General features: G+C 37.2%; 3 protein-coding genes and 1 non-coding gene across 4 annotated transcripts in view; 3 read left to right on the top strand and 1 right to left on the bottom strand.

Moving 5' to 3' along the window:
- Positions 1-1,222: 1,222 nt before the first annotated feature.
- LOC107600091 (protein FAM102B) lies at positions 1,223-9,041 on the bottom strand. The gene is made up of 6 exons (XM_016291882.1): positions 9,029-9,041; positions 6,235-6,342; positions 5,929-6,124; positions 5,698-5,834; positions 1,912-1,975; positions 1,223-1,677 (listed from the first exon to the last, which is right to left on the bottom strand). The coding sequence occupies exons 1-6, from the start codon at positions 9,039-9,041 to the stop codon at positions 1,635-1,637; spliced, it is 561 nt and encodes a 186-aa protein (XP_016147368.1). The 3' UTR covers positions 1,223-1,634.
- A 314-nt stretch (positions 9,042-9,355) lies between these two features.
- LOC107600090 (uncharacterized) lies at positions 9,356-10,683 on the top strand. Its single transcript, XM_016291881.1, has 3 exons — positions 9,356-9,986; positions 10,086-10,307; positions 10,439-10,683. The coding sequence occupies exons 1-3, from the start codon at positions 9,356-9,358 to the stop codon at positions 10,681-10,683; spliced, it is 1,098 nt and encodes a 365-aa protein (XP_016147367.1).
- Positions 10,684-11,249: 566 nt separating this feature from the next.
- On the top strand, positions 11,250-11,322 carry trnam-cau (transfer RNA methionine (anticodon CAU)). The gene has a single exon. It is a non-coding gene; the product is annotated as a tRNA-Met (tRNA).
- Positions 11,323-12,487: 1,165 nt separating this feature from the next.
- Positions 12,488-14,914, top strand: part of LOC107600089 (glypican-5-like) — a 123,379-nt gene continuing 120,952 nt past the window's right edge. Inside the window, exon 1 of the mRNA XM_016291879.1 lies at positions 12,488-12,947. Coding sequence (XP_016147365.1) covers positions 12,791-12,947 — 157 coding nt within the window. The 5' untranslated portion in view covers positions 12,488-12,790. The remainder of the gene's footprint in view (positions 12,948-14,914) is intronic.

The following is a 14,914-nucleotide window of genomic DNA, read 5'->3' as shown; positions in this document are numbered from 1 at the left end:
TTCATTCGAATTTGATTTTGGATCGTATTCTCTGCGATTAGAAGACGCACGCGAAGCGTTCAGTTAACGACGTTACGCCGAGTTGTGGGGACAAGATGGCGCACGGAAGAGGGGCGGCGGAAAGGGACGCAAGGCTGGGGTTGTTCTCCTTCTTTGGTGTTTTATTGGTGGTTGGCAAACCAACTAATAGGTGCATTACCGCCACCGACTGGACTGGAGTGTGGATCAAGATTTATGCAATATGATGGGTGAACGGGTTGCCAAGTTGTTAAAGTAAAATACTTATATTCTCCCTAGAAAGAAGAAATGAGGGAAATGCTTTAGAAAGTGCGAGTACAAATCATCTGTTGTTTTTAAAATCATTAATAAAATATCGATGTATTTCTGTGTGAAAATAAAAACAGTGCGGTTCGTCTACAGGTGGAAAAAAGTGAATCGGTAACTGCATTGCTTAAGTGTTTTACGCAGGACTTGGCAACACGATCCTCCAGCGTGGTTTACAATAGCTTGTACCTGACTGCAGATGTCTTGCTGAGTCCATATAAATATTGTTGAAGGCGCTTATGTTTTTCCATGTGCTCTTGGTGTTGTGTGGCAGTAACGCTTCAAATTTACTTTAAGGCCCAGGCTGCATGTTTTTAAGATGTGTTTATTATGATTATGGGACATGTACAGTATACTAGCTTAATATAATAAATAATATAGATGTAAACTGTGCATCACCAGCTCAATTATAACAACATTTATTTCAGATGTGCAAAGACAACTACCCAGCATTTACAAACCCCTTTAAAAAAAAACACAACATTAAATAGATCCTAAATAGGTCTTCTACGTCTCTCCTTAGCTGAAAAGGAATGCCTGTAAAATGAATTTGGATTATGCCATTTTAACAAACAGTCCACTATTTGCAGCGTCCATCCCTGTGCAACTTGTGGTTGAGTCTTGTTTATGATGACAAAATGCTGACAGCACTAAACTGGGATGTTAGAAACGGACTCATTTGTGGGTCACTTTGACTGGGTGTTGAACCAACAGCCACCTACAGTACAGACCATCTTAGCTGTCAACTGTCATACTTATACAGTTTTCTTTTAAATCAAAACATCTGTAACATTTTAATTTGACCATTATGGATGGTCTCACAAAAAGACAGAAATATGATTAAGTTGACCACTTGAAATCATGAGTAAATTATTATACTTGAGTATTATTATTATTATTTTTTAAATTAGCAGCATCCAACCAAGGAAATATCAGACAATCCAAAGTGCATCAGTCTGTGTCAGTGGATTTAAAAAAGCTGATCTTTACATTAAAAATAGTCCTGAATCTGTAACACGTCTTTTCAGTTCCACCAGTGGTTCAAAGTGTTTTTTAAAGTGTCTGTGAGAACTATAACTATCTATTTTTGGTAAAAGAATACCAATCCAAGTATTTCCTGTTACTTTGATCTTAAGCAAAGCTTCTGTCGGTCTTCAGAGTTTTACCACTAGGGGGAGCAGTGATTCCACAAATTCCTAGAGCCCATGTGTCAGGACCCCAGAATAGAACTGCTACTTGTGATCGAAGACAACTGCTGTCCTCTCGTTTGACACAGGATATTACATCACCTTCCCCCACGGACGTTCAGTCTAGCGTTTTATAACCACCTGTTCAAAAGCTCCTGCACCAACCCTGAATGATGGAAAGAGAGAGACAAGGCATTATATTACATTACATTACAGAATTACATTACCACAGTCTGCAATTTTATGATATTGTCAGAGCTCATGTAACATTATATTTCTCTGTAATCTGCTTCTTATAATGCAAAACACAATGACCATGTATCACACAAGGACGGCATAAGGGATAATGCCAATTGCCGTGGCGACCTTGGGGCAGGGAAAGTTACATAATATATCTCACCTGGTGTGCTGAGAGCCCAGTGCAGTGCTGCCTCCTGGCCCAACAAACAGCCGCAGACCCTCCTCTGCAACACACATACATATTTATTTTAGACATCATTCAGTTGGTGCAAAGGCTTAAAGGGGGGGAAAAATAGTGCTGTCAAACGATTAATCGCATCCAAAATAAACGTTTTTGTTTGCATAATATATGTATGTGTGCTGTGTATATTTATTATGTATATATACAGTGGGGAAAAAAAGTATTTAGTCAGCCACCAATTGTGCAAGTTCTCCCACTTAAAAAGATGAGAGAGGCCTGTAATTTTCATCATATGTATACCTCAACTATGAGAGACAAAATGAGGAAAAAAAATCCAGAAAATCACATTGTAGGATTTTTAAAGAATTTATTTGCAAATTATGGTGGAAAATAAGTATTTGGTCAATAACAAAATTTCATCTCAATACTTTGTTATATACGCTTTGTTGGCAATGACAGAGGTCAAACTTTTTCTGTAAGTCTTCACAAGGTTTTCACACACTGTTGCTGGTATTTTGGCCCATTCCTCCATGCAGATCTCCTCTAGAGCAGTAATGTTTTGGGGCTGTCGCTGGGCAACATGGATTTTCAACTCCCTCCAAAGATTTTCTATGGGGTTGAGATCTGGAGACTGGCTAGGCCACTCCAGGACCTTGAAATGCTTCTTACGAAGCCACTCCTTCGTTTCCCGGGTGGTGTGTTTGGGATCATTGTCATGCTGAAAGACCCAGCCACGTTTCATCTTCAGTGCCCTTGCTGATGGAAGGAGGTTTTCACTCAAAATCTCATGATACATGGCCCCATTCATTCTTTCGTTTACACGGATCAGTCGTTCTGGTCCCTTTGCAGAAAAACAGCCCCAAAGCATGATGTTTCCACCCCCATGCTTCACAGTAGGTATGGTGTTCTTTGGATGCAACTCAGCATTCTTTCTCCTCAAGTTGAGTTTTTACCAAAAAGTTCTATTTTGGTTTCATCTGACCATATGACATTCTCCCAATCCTCTTCTGGATCATCCAAATGCTCTCTAGCAAACTTCAGACGGGTCTGGACATGTACTGGCTTAAGCAGGGGGACACGTCTGTCACTGCAGGATTTGAGTCCCTGGCGGTGCAGTGTGTTACTGATGGTAGCCTTTGTTACTTTGGTCCCAGCTCTCTGCAGGTCATTCACTAGGTCCCCCGTGTGGTTCTGGGATTTTTGCTCACAGTTCTTGTGATCATTTTGACCCCACGGGGTGAGATCTTGCGTGGAGCCCCAGATCGAGGGAGATTATCAGTGGTCTTGTGTGTCTTCCATTTTCTAATAATTGCTCCCACAGTTGATTTCTTCACACCAAGCTGCTTACCTATTGCATATTCAGTCTTCCCAGCCTGGTGCAGGTCTACAATTTTGTTTGTGGTGTCCTTTGACAGCTCTTTGGTCTTTGCCATGGTGGAGTTTTTGGAGTGTGACTGTTTGAGGTTGTGGACAGGTGTCTTTTATACTGATAATGAGTTCAAACAGATGCCATTAATACAGGTAACGAGTGGAGGACAGAGGAGGCTCTTAAAGAAGAAGTTACAGGTCTGTGAGGGCCAGAAATCTTGCTTGTTTGTAGGTGACCAAATACTTATTTTACCGAGGAATTTACCAATTAATTCTTTAAAAATCCTACAATGTGATTTTCTGGATTTTTTTTCTCATTTTGTCTCTCATAGTTGAGGTATACCTATGATGAAAATTACAGGCCTCTCTCATCTTTTTAAGTGGGAGAACTTGCACAATTGGTGGCTGACTAAATACTTTTTTGCCCCACTGTAAATACACATTCATGTGTATATTTCAGAAAGATATGTTGTGTTTATATATTAAATATACTTATAATATAAATGTTATGAATGATCAATATAGTGATATTGCGTTTATACAACAGCTCAACGGAACATGTGTGTAATTAAACTCTTTTGTGCGGAACTACTTCCTTCCGCCACGGATTCAAAGCTCAAGTTGACAGTTAAACATACGTCACTTTTAGAATTCGTATCAAGGGCATGTGCTGCTTCAGTTAGGTTATTAGTGAGAAATAATGATGTTATAAGAGAGAAACAATGCAGCAAGACGTGCATCCGAATGAGAGAGAGAGAGACCGCGAAGCTAGATGTTTCTTCTTATATTAAGTAACGTACTCTACGATTAGCTCAGTGAATAGTAAACAAAAAAACATAGACCTGGCTAGAACAAGCGGAGTGATACAAAATTGTGAAAAGACGTTCCTGTAGCGATACCAGTACAATATCTCACGGTTCTCAACCGATCAGATTTGAGAACCAGAACTGTTGTATAAATATAGACATGTAAATATTTTCAAAATATATACAGTATTTGTGTCTTTATATTATACACAGAACACTCACATATATTTTGCAAACAAAAACTTATATTTTGTATGCGATTAATCGCGATTAATTGTTTGACAGCACAAATATATATACTGTATGTATGTATGTATATATATATACAGTATATATATATATGCGATTAATCGCATCCAAAATAAGTTTGTTTACATAATATATGTGTGTTCTGTGAATATTTATTATGTATATATAAATACACACACATGCATGTATATATTTTGAAAATATTTATATGTACATATGTATATTCATATTAAATAAATTCATATTATTTATAAATATATAAATAACATTTTTCTTAAATATATACATGCATGTGTGTGTATTTATATATACACATAATAAATATATAAAGTACATACACATATATTCTGTAAACAAAAACTTGTATTTTGAATGTGATTAATCGCGATTAATCGTTTGACAGCACTAATATAAACCCTCATGTCAACTGGTGGATGATAAAAAGGCCAAAAACATCCCTAATGATACCATAATGATATACATATATAAGAAGTTCCTTATGCTTATCAAGTATTTGATCAATTTATTTGATCAAATACAAGCAATATTGTGAAATATTACAATTTAAAACAACCGTTTTCTATTTTAATATACTTTAAAATATGATTTATTTCTGTGATACAAAGCTGAATTTTCATCAGCCATTTCTCCAGTCTTCAGTGTCACATGATCCTTCAGAAATAAAAATAGAATTTTTGAATAAATAAACGCAGCCTTTATGAACATAAGACACTTATTTAGAAACATGAAAAATATTACTGATCCCAAACTTTTGAACAGCAGTGTATATTACATTAGTTAAACTAATAATGAATAGTAACGGCATACAGTAAAATGTTTTGTCAGGACACATTAAATGAATCAAAAACGACACTAACGACATTTATACTATTATATTTTGTTACGCAGCACAACTGTTTTCAACATTGATAATACGAAATGTTTCTTGACACAGCAAATCAGCATATTAGAATGATTTCTGAAAGATCATGTGACATGAAGACTGAAGTAATGATGCAAAAAAATTCAGCATTGCCATCACAGGAATAAATTACATTTTAAAATATGTTCTGATAGAAAAAAGCTATTTTAAATTGTAAAAATACTTCACTATTTTTACTGTATTTTTGCCATGGTGAGCATAAGAGACTTCTATCAAAAATATTTAAAAATCTTGTCAACCCCAAACTTTTGAACAATAGTGCATGTCTTCATAATGCATCCAGCGGTGCTATTTCAAGCAAGCAAATAAAATCCATTTTTACATGATATGGCTTTTTAACAGGATTTTAAACATCTGGACTGTAAATGCTGCATGCATCAAGGTGCTTTCTAATAGTACCTTCATTACTGGAGTCCAGTATGCTGCGGCTGAAGTCTTGGCCCTGTAGGATTGTCTCGATGATATCATCAGCATCCACTCTGGTAGCATCCACTCGCTTTAACTGAGACTCAACCGAGTCCTGTTTTACAGGGTGCCTGAAATACAAACATATACACAGACAAGACATACAAGACTTCACTAAAAGATTTTTCTACAAACACATTTTGCCGGAAGAGCTGATGCACACACCTGTTGGCTGTGATCCCACTATGGGACGGTGTGGCTAAGTGCTGGGGTAAAGGTGTGCAGGCCTGTGTGCGGGACTCTCTGTCCTCACTGGGCTCTGGTAGGCTGCCAATCCCAGTGGAGGCACTGCCCACAGACAAGTTCCTCCTATGAGAGAGCTCCGTCAGGCTGGAGGAGCGCGAATGACCCGTGCTGTAGCCTACAAGAATGTCCAGACTGATCAATATTATATATATATATATATGCACATATATAATGCAAAAAGTCATAGAATAAAAAAAAAAATACATATGGTGTGAATGAACAGACCGGAAAACTTGGACTGTTGGCTGGCATAACTGGCTGTTCTTGAGTGACCACACTTTCCCAGTTCATCTGGAACAGAACCATGACTGAAGCAACTTTTTCCTAGGTTTTCTAGAAAAAAGAAAAAAAAAATCAGTGGATTGTTATTGTTGCATATACAAAAATCACATAATATACTATTCTTAACTTAAACAGTAACTTAAATATTTTTTACAAAACTATATTTAAAGAAATGTATTTAAATATTTGATATATGAGCCTTAATATTTAGAGGGAAAAACACATTAACAATGTCTAATTCAGTGTTTAACAGAAGAAAGTCAGTCATACAGGTCTGAAAAAATAAGGTTAGGTAAATTATGACAGAACTGTATTTTTTGAGTGAATCATTCTTTTGATAAACTGAACCCAGCCAGGTCATGCAAACTATATAAAATATTTCTAGAGAAGGAATAATCTATAAACACAGATTTCAGGGGATATTAATCCATACAGTACTAATCTGGCGTTTCACTGGTTTAAGTGCCTCTAAAACTGACAGTGACATAAAACTATGACACAGCAGCCAGAGCTAAAAGCACTCGAGGCGCAGTATGAGCACTCCCACACACACACAAACACTTCTGCAGGACTCACAAACACACACTCATCGGGAAACACCACCAAACACTTTGATTTATGAGTGTGCATGACTATTTTTGACAACCATCCACAGTGAAGCAATGATACAACTCTCACTAGAGCACGATTCACATGTCTGTGACAACAGAAGTGAGACACACACACACACACACCTCTTCATGGAGGTTTATTTGTCACTCATTTCGGTTGCTAATCCACTGTCAGAACACTGTACGTGTTGTTTTAATGGGAGATTGTGTGCCAGCTTGCTTACATAACAGGAAGCACACCTTTCAGTGTTTCTGGGTGCTGTGTGAGATGATTAATATTACGCCCTCTAAATGTCAGAATAAATGTCAACTATTTCAACATGCATGCAAACACATCCACACAATTACTCCAATATACTAGAAATACTAGTGCATCTGAATACATAAAGAGAGAGGGCAGTGAAAAAAGAAAACACATTTACTTTTCTTCACAAAAATTCCTGTAAATAATTTTTAAAATGCTAATTATTTATCAGAAATTAAAAAAAAAAATTTGTACCAACAACCTTCCTATTTTCAGTGTTGAATAATGTAACATTTTTCATTATTGTGCTACTTATCATTCAGAAGACACCATTCCACTATGCTGATTTGCTGCTCAAGAAACATTTATTATTTTTAGTGTTAAAAACAAATGTGCTGCTTAATATTTTTAATATTAACTGTGATGCATCTTATTGAGGATTCTGTAGTCTTTACTGTCACTTCTGATCAACTGAATTGAATGAAAGTATAATTTCTTTTGAATATAAATCTTACTGCTTACTTTAGAATGGTTGAGTAAACATACCACCTCAACTAATAATCGGAGGTTTCAAGCTGCAGACACCTCTGTGTAAAAAAAAACAAAAAAACCACCTCTGTGTCTGACTGTCAACTCTGTTTAACTAAACATCACCAAGAAGTGGTTGAACCAGACTTCCTGTGTTCATGCAGTCCTAGACATTGGTGTCAGAAAAACACTGGCACAAGCACTCTGGCACAGCTGCATAGACACACAAACAAATACAAAGGCATCACGGCAGCTGCATGTGCTATTGTCGCACAGTTACAAGGTCATTCTGAGCTGCTGGGTTACTCAAGGTTGAGCCAGCTCAACCAGCGTGGTCTTTCTGTATCACTTGTTAAACTTAAATAAACTAGGCCCATGCTGAAGACCAGCATCCAAAACATATGCTGGTCTTTTCAGAAGGATGCAGATTTTAGATTTGAATATGAAATTCAAACTTTTCCAAATCTATTAAAAATTAAGGGACAACTTACTTTTTAAAGCAAGGATCACCTGACATTAGCTGCATACTGATTATCACCTAGAGAAAGAGAGAGAGGTGGTGAGTGGTTACATAAACATACAGTATGAGATATAGCAGACTGGATATTTAATTAATACCCCTAAAAACATGAAATACATCAGATACTGGAGAATTGTGTGGTAAATTGTATTTTGCTGAAGGATATAATCAAGGCTTTAAAAATTTGATTGACTGAGCCACTGTAAGATTTGAGGCTACTGTAATAACAGCCCATAAATGCACAATATACACATAAATTAATCAATTAACATAAATATATTGTATAAGGTTGACACTGTTTTCTACAATTTTATGACATATACACATTATTTTGTTTAAAGTTATTATTTCAAGTGTCTCATAAAGCAGGACTAATTTTTTATTTGTTGTTTACTTCTTTTTTTGAACTTAAAATATTATTTAAAAATGAAAAAAGTTGGATTAATATTTTGAACATATCATACTGAATATATTAATATTGTGAAATAATAATGATGATGATTATTATCATTAATATTACATATGATGTGAGTACCATTGTTGAGTGTTTTTGGTGCCATTTATCAGCAAACATAATATTAAATAATCTAAAAAGTTTACTTAAACTACTATGTTTAACAGTCTCAAAAAGAAGAACCAATTTTTAATTATTGTCACTTCTGATTTAAAAACTTAAAATATAGTTTTAAAAATAAAAATACAGCAAAATATGCATTTTATTATTATTAATATTATTAATAATAATGTCATTAACAATGCTTTTTTCATAATATTTATTTACTATTAATAATAATAATATTCTTAAAAAATAATAAATAATAATAATCGCTTTACTTGTGATAACCATTGTTGGGTGTTATTTTTTTAAGGGAAATAGAAAAGTGTGACTATTGCACACACACACACACACACAAAAAGTCCCGTTTATTGTGTAAAATAACTGTAATGCATCACATGACTTGTTTCTATAATAAACTTACAAATATGGCATCACACGTGGGTCCAAATGTTAATGGACTGCAGTGATGCCAGCTAAAATGGTCTGGTCACGTGTGTGTCTCTACAGCTATAAATGTGCAGGCCTGTGGAATTTTGGGTGCTCTGCGATCAGCTCCAGGCGGAGGTGGAAGGATACAGGCCTGTGGAATTCTGGGGGCGTAGATGGAACCTCGCTTCAGGAGACGGGCTGATGGCAGCCTGAATCTGACTGATACAGTGGAAGCGACAAAGGTGAAGGAAGGCAACAAAGCAAAGTCATACACAAGACCCCTGTCCCCGGAGAAAGTGCTGGACAAAGCCAAGAAAAGCTTAAGTCAGCACCACGGAGATCTGTCTAACAGAAAGCACCTGTTGGGTTTCTTTGAAATCCAGTTTGGTGTATTTCGCGGGCAAACATTTAGGTGGGTGGCTGAAAATGCCCTGGGGTATGCTGCTTACCTGGTGGCAGCTATGAAGAGGGACCCCACAGGAGGCAGCAAAGACTCCCAAGAACATGCCCACAACAAGGGGAGTTTCAGGGAGTATTTTGAGCTCTTTCCTTCTGGCAGAATTGCCATTGCCATGAAGGAAGAGCAATATGCTGGGAAAGCTCCCCAGCATGCTGCTGACTTCCAGCACGCTGCCCCCACAGAGTTCACTGCCCCCACCCAGCTCACTCCCCCCACCCAGCACGCTACCACCACCCATACTTCCACTGCCTCTCTCCGCTCCCTCTTGGTTAGGAAGTTGCCTAACCAGAAAAACCTGACCAAGACTGTAGAAAGGCTGATTTCCCCCCTCAAAGTCGCACCTTGTAAGCAAACATTTATTTGTATAACACTTTTTTGGTTTGTTTAGTATTTATTGCTGTTCAGTAGTCATGTTTATCAGTTTGTCCTGTGTTTTTTTGTAGCTTTGGCCCAGGCACGTGCGCGGCCCTCAGCCACCCTCACCCACCCGACTGTGTCCATTGAGACAGCCACAGGGCCTTCAGTCACCCTCACCTGTCCGACTGTGCCCATTGAGGCAGCCACAGGGCCCTCAGCCACCCTCACCCACCCCTCTGTGTCCACTGAGATAGATGACAGCACACTGCTGGCAGAGGCAGCTAAGTTTGAGGAGGCATATGTGGCATGTACGTTTATACTTATTTAAAGTATTCAAAGTTTCCTTTCCAGGGATAATAAAGTAAAGTGAAGCAATGTGAATTTGCATTTGTTTATTTATGTGTTTATTTTCTGTTTTTCTTTTTCTTTTCTTTTTCAGCACGACGAGTCTGTCTTCCGGCTGGATGGACACACACCCTGCCTGAAGTGGACCAGAGGTGGATCGCCAAGGCCCTGTTTAGGTGGACAGCACAGGGGCATCCTGAGCTGGTCTTTAGTAGGGTGGACAAACTTTGGTGGTATCCTCCACAGGTGCCGCTGAAGACCAGTAATTCTCCTTCCTTGGAGAATTACTTTGGCCATCGCCTGCTGCTCTGGATGCCACGACATACAGATAACAATTAAGAAAAATACACAATACAAATACAGTTTAAAACATTATATACAATGCTGCGTGGAGTATAAGGAAAAGAGTATACAAGATATGTAAATGGCGTTATATCACCTCATTGTTAGCAAACACACTGCTTTATTATAGAGGATTTACTGTTGTGCATTGATTCAGTTTAACTTGAAACGTTATTGATTGCTAAATCAACTTTCTGTTTGCGTGAGCAACCTAACAGTCCACCAGAGGGAGGCAAATCATCACGAAAACATAGACTACCCTGCAAAACTATTTTAAAATAAAGAATAAGAAATTATATCAGTAAGTGGGCGATTTTAATTTTAAATAACGGATTGATTTGACAGAAATATTAGCAGCATTTAGTACAGTGTGGGTCAATATTAAAACACTAACAGTAAACCGATGGCGTCGGAGAAGAGAGCACACGTAAAAACGACAAAGACTTGGTTGCAGCTGCTTTTAAAAACTTTCATAACCAATCACAATCGGCCAAAAATAATTAGACATATTTATCAGCCAATCAGAAGCGTTGTTACCAGCGTTTACCTCCCCTTCTGCATCAGCCTCGTTGGCGCAGTTGGCAGCGCGTCAGTCTCATAATCTGAAGGTCGTGAGTTCGAGCCTCACACGGGGCAGGTTATGTTTTATCTCGAACGCAGAGTTACAGAATTGCTATGGATCATACTTTGAATATTTCACTGATGCAAATTGAATAGTTGAGGCAGATCTGCGACTGAAGTATGCTTTGCAAGTTGCAGTCTAACATTACAGTGGCAATTATGTACAGTAATATAATATGCAATCATGCCAATAAAGTAAGCTACGAACAGTGTTGGGGAAAGTTACTTTTAAAAGTAATGCATTACAATATTGCATTACTCCATAAAAAAGTAACTAATTACGGTGCTTAGTTACTTTTTATGGAAAGTAATGCGTTACGTTACTTTTGCGTTACTTTTAAAATCTGCACAGGGCTTGCTTGTTTGTTTTTAAAATAAAAAAGTTCTATTTTTGGCAAATATAAAAGCCTCTTCACATCAAAAGTGAAATGAATAAGCCTCAGACTGAAGGGAAAGTACATTTACGTCCGTACAGTAGAATGCAGAAGTCATTTCAACACACTTCAGCAATAAAAAAAGATGAGTAATTTTTGCTTATTAGTACGGTTGAACTGGATCATCGAAGGTCAGAAGCAAAGACATTGGTGAATAGAATGGGATTACATACATAAAGGATATTTGTGTTGTTTAACATTTAATTATTGCAGGTTTGCGTCATATTCAGAGTTGCGTTATTTTTATTCATTTTGAGGAATACTGAATCTGTGTTTTTGTTTTTTGTGAGTGAGATGAATTAATGCATATTCATATTTGTTTTAGAACTACAATAACACCTTCTGATTTCTCTCATCACGGGGACGGAAGCTGTCAATCAATAAATTGGGGGAAAAAAGTAACTTGCGTTACTTATTTGAAAAAGTAACTCAGATATTCTCTTGTAAATTAAAAAGTAATGCGTTACTTTACTAGTTACTTGAAAAAAGTAATCTGATTACGTAACTCGCGTTACTTGTAATGAGTTACCCCCAACACTGGCTACGAATATATATATATATATATATATACACAATAAAAAATTTTTAAAGTTTTATTTGTAGACTTTTTCATATTATTTTGCAAGTAATAATATGTAAACTTTTTCCATTTATTTCTTTATTTAATCTAAACTATGAATCGTTGTCTTTGTCAATTAAGTACTTTATATGCTTTGCAAATAATGTAAATGCTTACTGTAGTGGATATAACACTTATAGTAGTGTCAGTAAAGCTTTGACTCTGACAGAGAGAGAGAGAGAGAGAGAGAGAGAGAGAGAGATTTCTGAATGATTCCACATGCTGAATGAATTCAGTGACACTCTCAGTGAACGGGACGCAGCGGCGCTTTTCTCTTCTCGGTTTGGGAAGGAAGGACTCACTACAGCCGGTGCAGCATGTGAAAGTCCGACACAGGCGACTTTCTCCTCTTTTCTTTTTACACATTTTGCAGCCAGTCTCTGATCATTAAGCAATTCCACCTCATTGCTTTCTTCACTGAAATGCCGTCATGCCCCGCGTGAATGTCAGCTGGATTATTACGGTGCTCGCGGTGGAGCTCGCGACACTGTCCGCCGCGCACGCTCACAGCTGTCACGAGGTGAAAACGGCGTTTCAGGTGCGTCAGATCGGCCAGCTCAAATGGGTGCCGGAAACACCTGCCATAGGTGAGTGTGAACGCCATGTGCAACCGTTTGTCATCTTGGTGAAGAGCGGTTTTTGTAAATGCAATGGTTGTTTGACTCACCAAAACTAAAATGTGTCTCCTTGAAGTTTAATATGGTTGTCCCTGCTTTGATATTTACTATGGTAAACGGAGATGCCTCCAAACTATAACTACACCTTTTTTTTTTCTTTTTTTTTTATAGTAAAATCATTGGTCCTTTATGGATCTTTTTATGTGTTTGCTTACTTTTATCATAGAGTTTTTGAAGCAACATTATCAATTAGGTGTTTTGCAGAAACAACTGTATGGTTATGGTTACTATGGAAAATCTTTCTATTGTGGTGCAACAACCAGGTGCTTTGGGTCCTAAATTGTTTCATAGTACGTTTTAACGATGAAAAGCAATATTTAAAGTAATAGTATAATCAAAAATACAAAAAAATGTACTCATCCTTAGACCGTCCAATATGTAGATGAGTTTGTTTCTTCATCTGAGCAGATTTGGAGAAATGTAGCATTATATCACTTGCTCACCAATTGATCCTCTGCAGTGAATGGGTGCCGTCAGAATGAGAGTCCAAACAGCTGATAAAAGCATCACAGTAATACACATCACTATTCCAGACCATTATATTCCTTCTTTAAGATGTTTTTAACTTCAAAACATTGCTTCATGTCTAAAATATGAGTCCTCTATCAATAATATTGCTTTCTTTTGAGCACAAAACATATTTCTTAAACAAGTGCCATTAAACCACATAGAAGAACTTTCAAGTTAACTATAGCTCAAAGGTTGTGTCTGAATCATTATTTTAGTGGCACTGCCCAGGGACTCATCCATTTCTAGTCCTGTCAGATTCGTTCCAGTGTTACTTTTGCATCCTAAAAATTCCCACAGTGCGCTGTTAAAAACCATCAGCTGCTCACTATGTTTACTTACTGGAGATATTGTCGTGTCTCTGCATGTTTGACACACTTTTAAAAGCTGAAATAAAGATTCATGATAAACAATCATTGGTTGCATACCATTATGCAGAGCATGATTGGATTGATTCCTAATTAGTACGTAGAATCAATATTTTCATAAGCCTACAATTGGAATTCAAGAGTATATTATTTATTTAGTTGTTCCTGTCAGGAAAATTTAATGTGATCATCTTCCATTTAGTAGGTTTTACAAGTTCATTGACTGATTTTTTTGCCCAACAAAGTTTGTGTGAATGCCCATGCATGCTGTAAGGCTTTGGACTCTGCACTGTAAATAATATGTCTTGGTAAACTTCAGACAAGGATCGTGTCAGGTTAAGGGAATCAGTGTTGACAGATGTATTCAGCCAGCTGCTTTGATGCATGACTCAGCGAACAGGAGTGAGTCCTCCTGGAATGACACCGGCCCAGCTCACGCGGGTCTAGAGTTCTCACAGTACTTGAACTCATACCCAGGTCCGGTTCTCCAATGACAGGGGTGTCCATCCTGCTCCTAGAGATCCACCTGCATAGTTTAGTAATCAAATACTAATCATACACACTTGAACCTGCTCATCGAGGTCTTTGGGGTCGCTTGGAAAGGTTACTGGGTCTAAAACACAAGCCAGCTACCTTGATATAGTCAGTCATTTGCTCTATCTATCTATCTATCTATCTATCTATCTATCTATCTATCTATCTATCTATCTATCGTTAGTTCTATCGTTAGTTCAATCATTCGTTCGTTCATTCTCACAGTCTGTAGGTCAGTTTATTTCTATAGCACATTTAAAAACAGCTAGTGTATACCAAAGTGCTGTACATATAAAAATAAAGTAAATATATAGAGATTAAGAGAATAAAAAGAAAAGACACACAAAAAAAACACAAATCATCAATACAAAAACACATTAAAATACACATATCTATCTATCTATCTATCTATCTATCTATCTATCTATCTATCTATCTATCTATCGTTAGTTCAATCATTCGTTCGTT

Source organism: Sinocyclocheilus grahami, unplaced genomic scaffold (assembly GCF_001515645.1).
Source record: "Sinocyclocheilus grahami isolate Dianchi unplaced genomic scaffold, SAMN03320097.WGS_v1.1 scaffold277.1, whole genome shotgun sequence".
NCBI lineage: Eukaryota > Metazoa > Chordata > Actinopteri > Cypriniformes > Cyprinidae > Sinocyclocheilus > Sinocyclocheilus grahami.
Note: the sequence above shows the minus strand (reverse complement) of the source record. Positions and strands in the feature narration are given on the sequence as shown.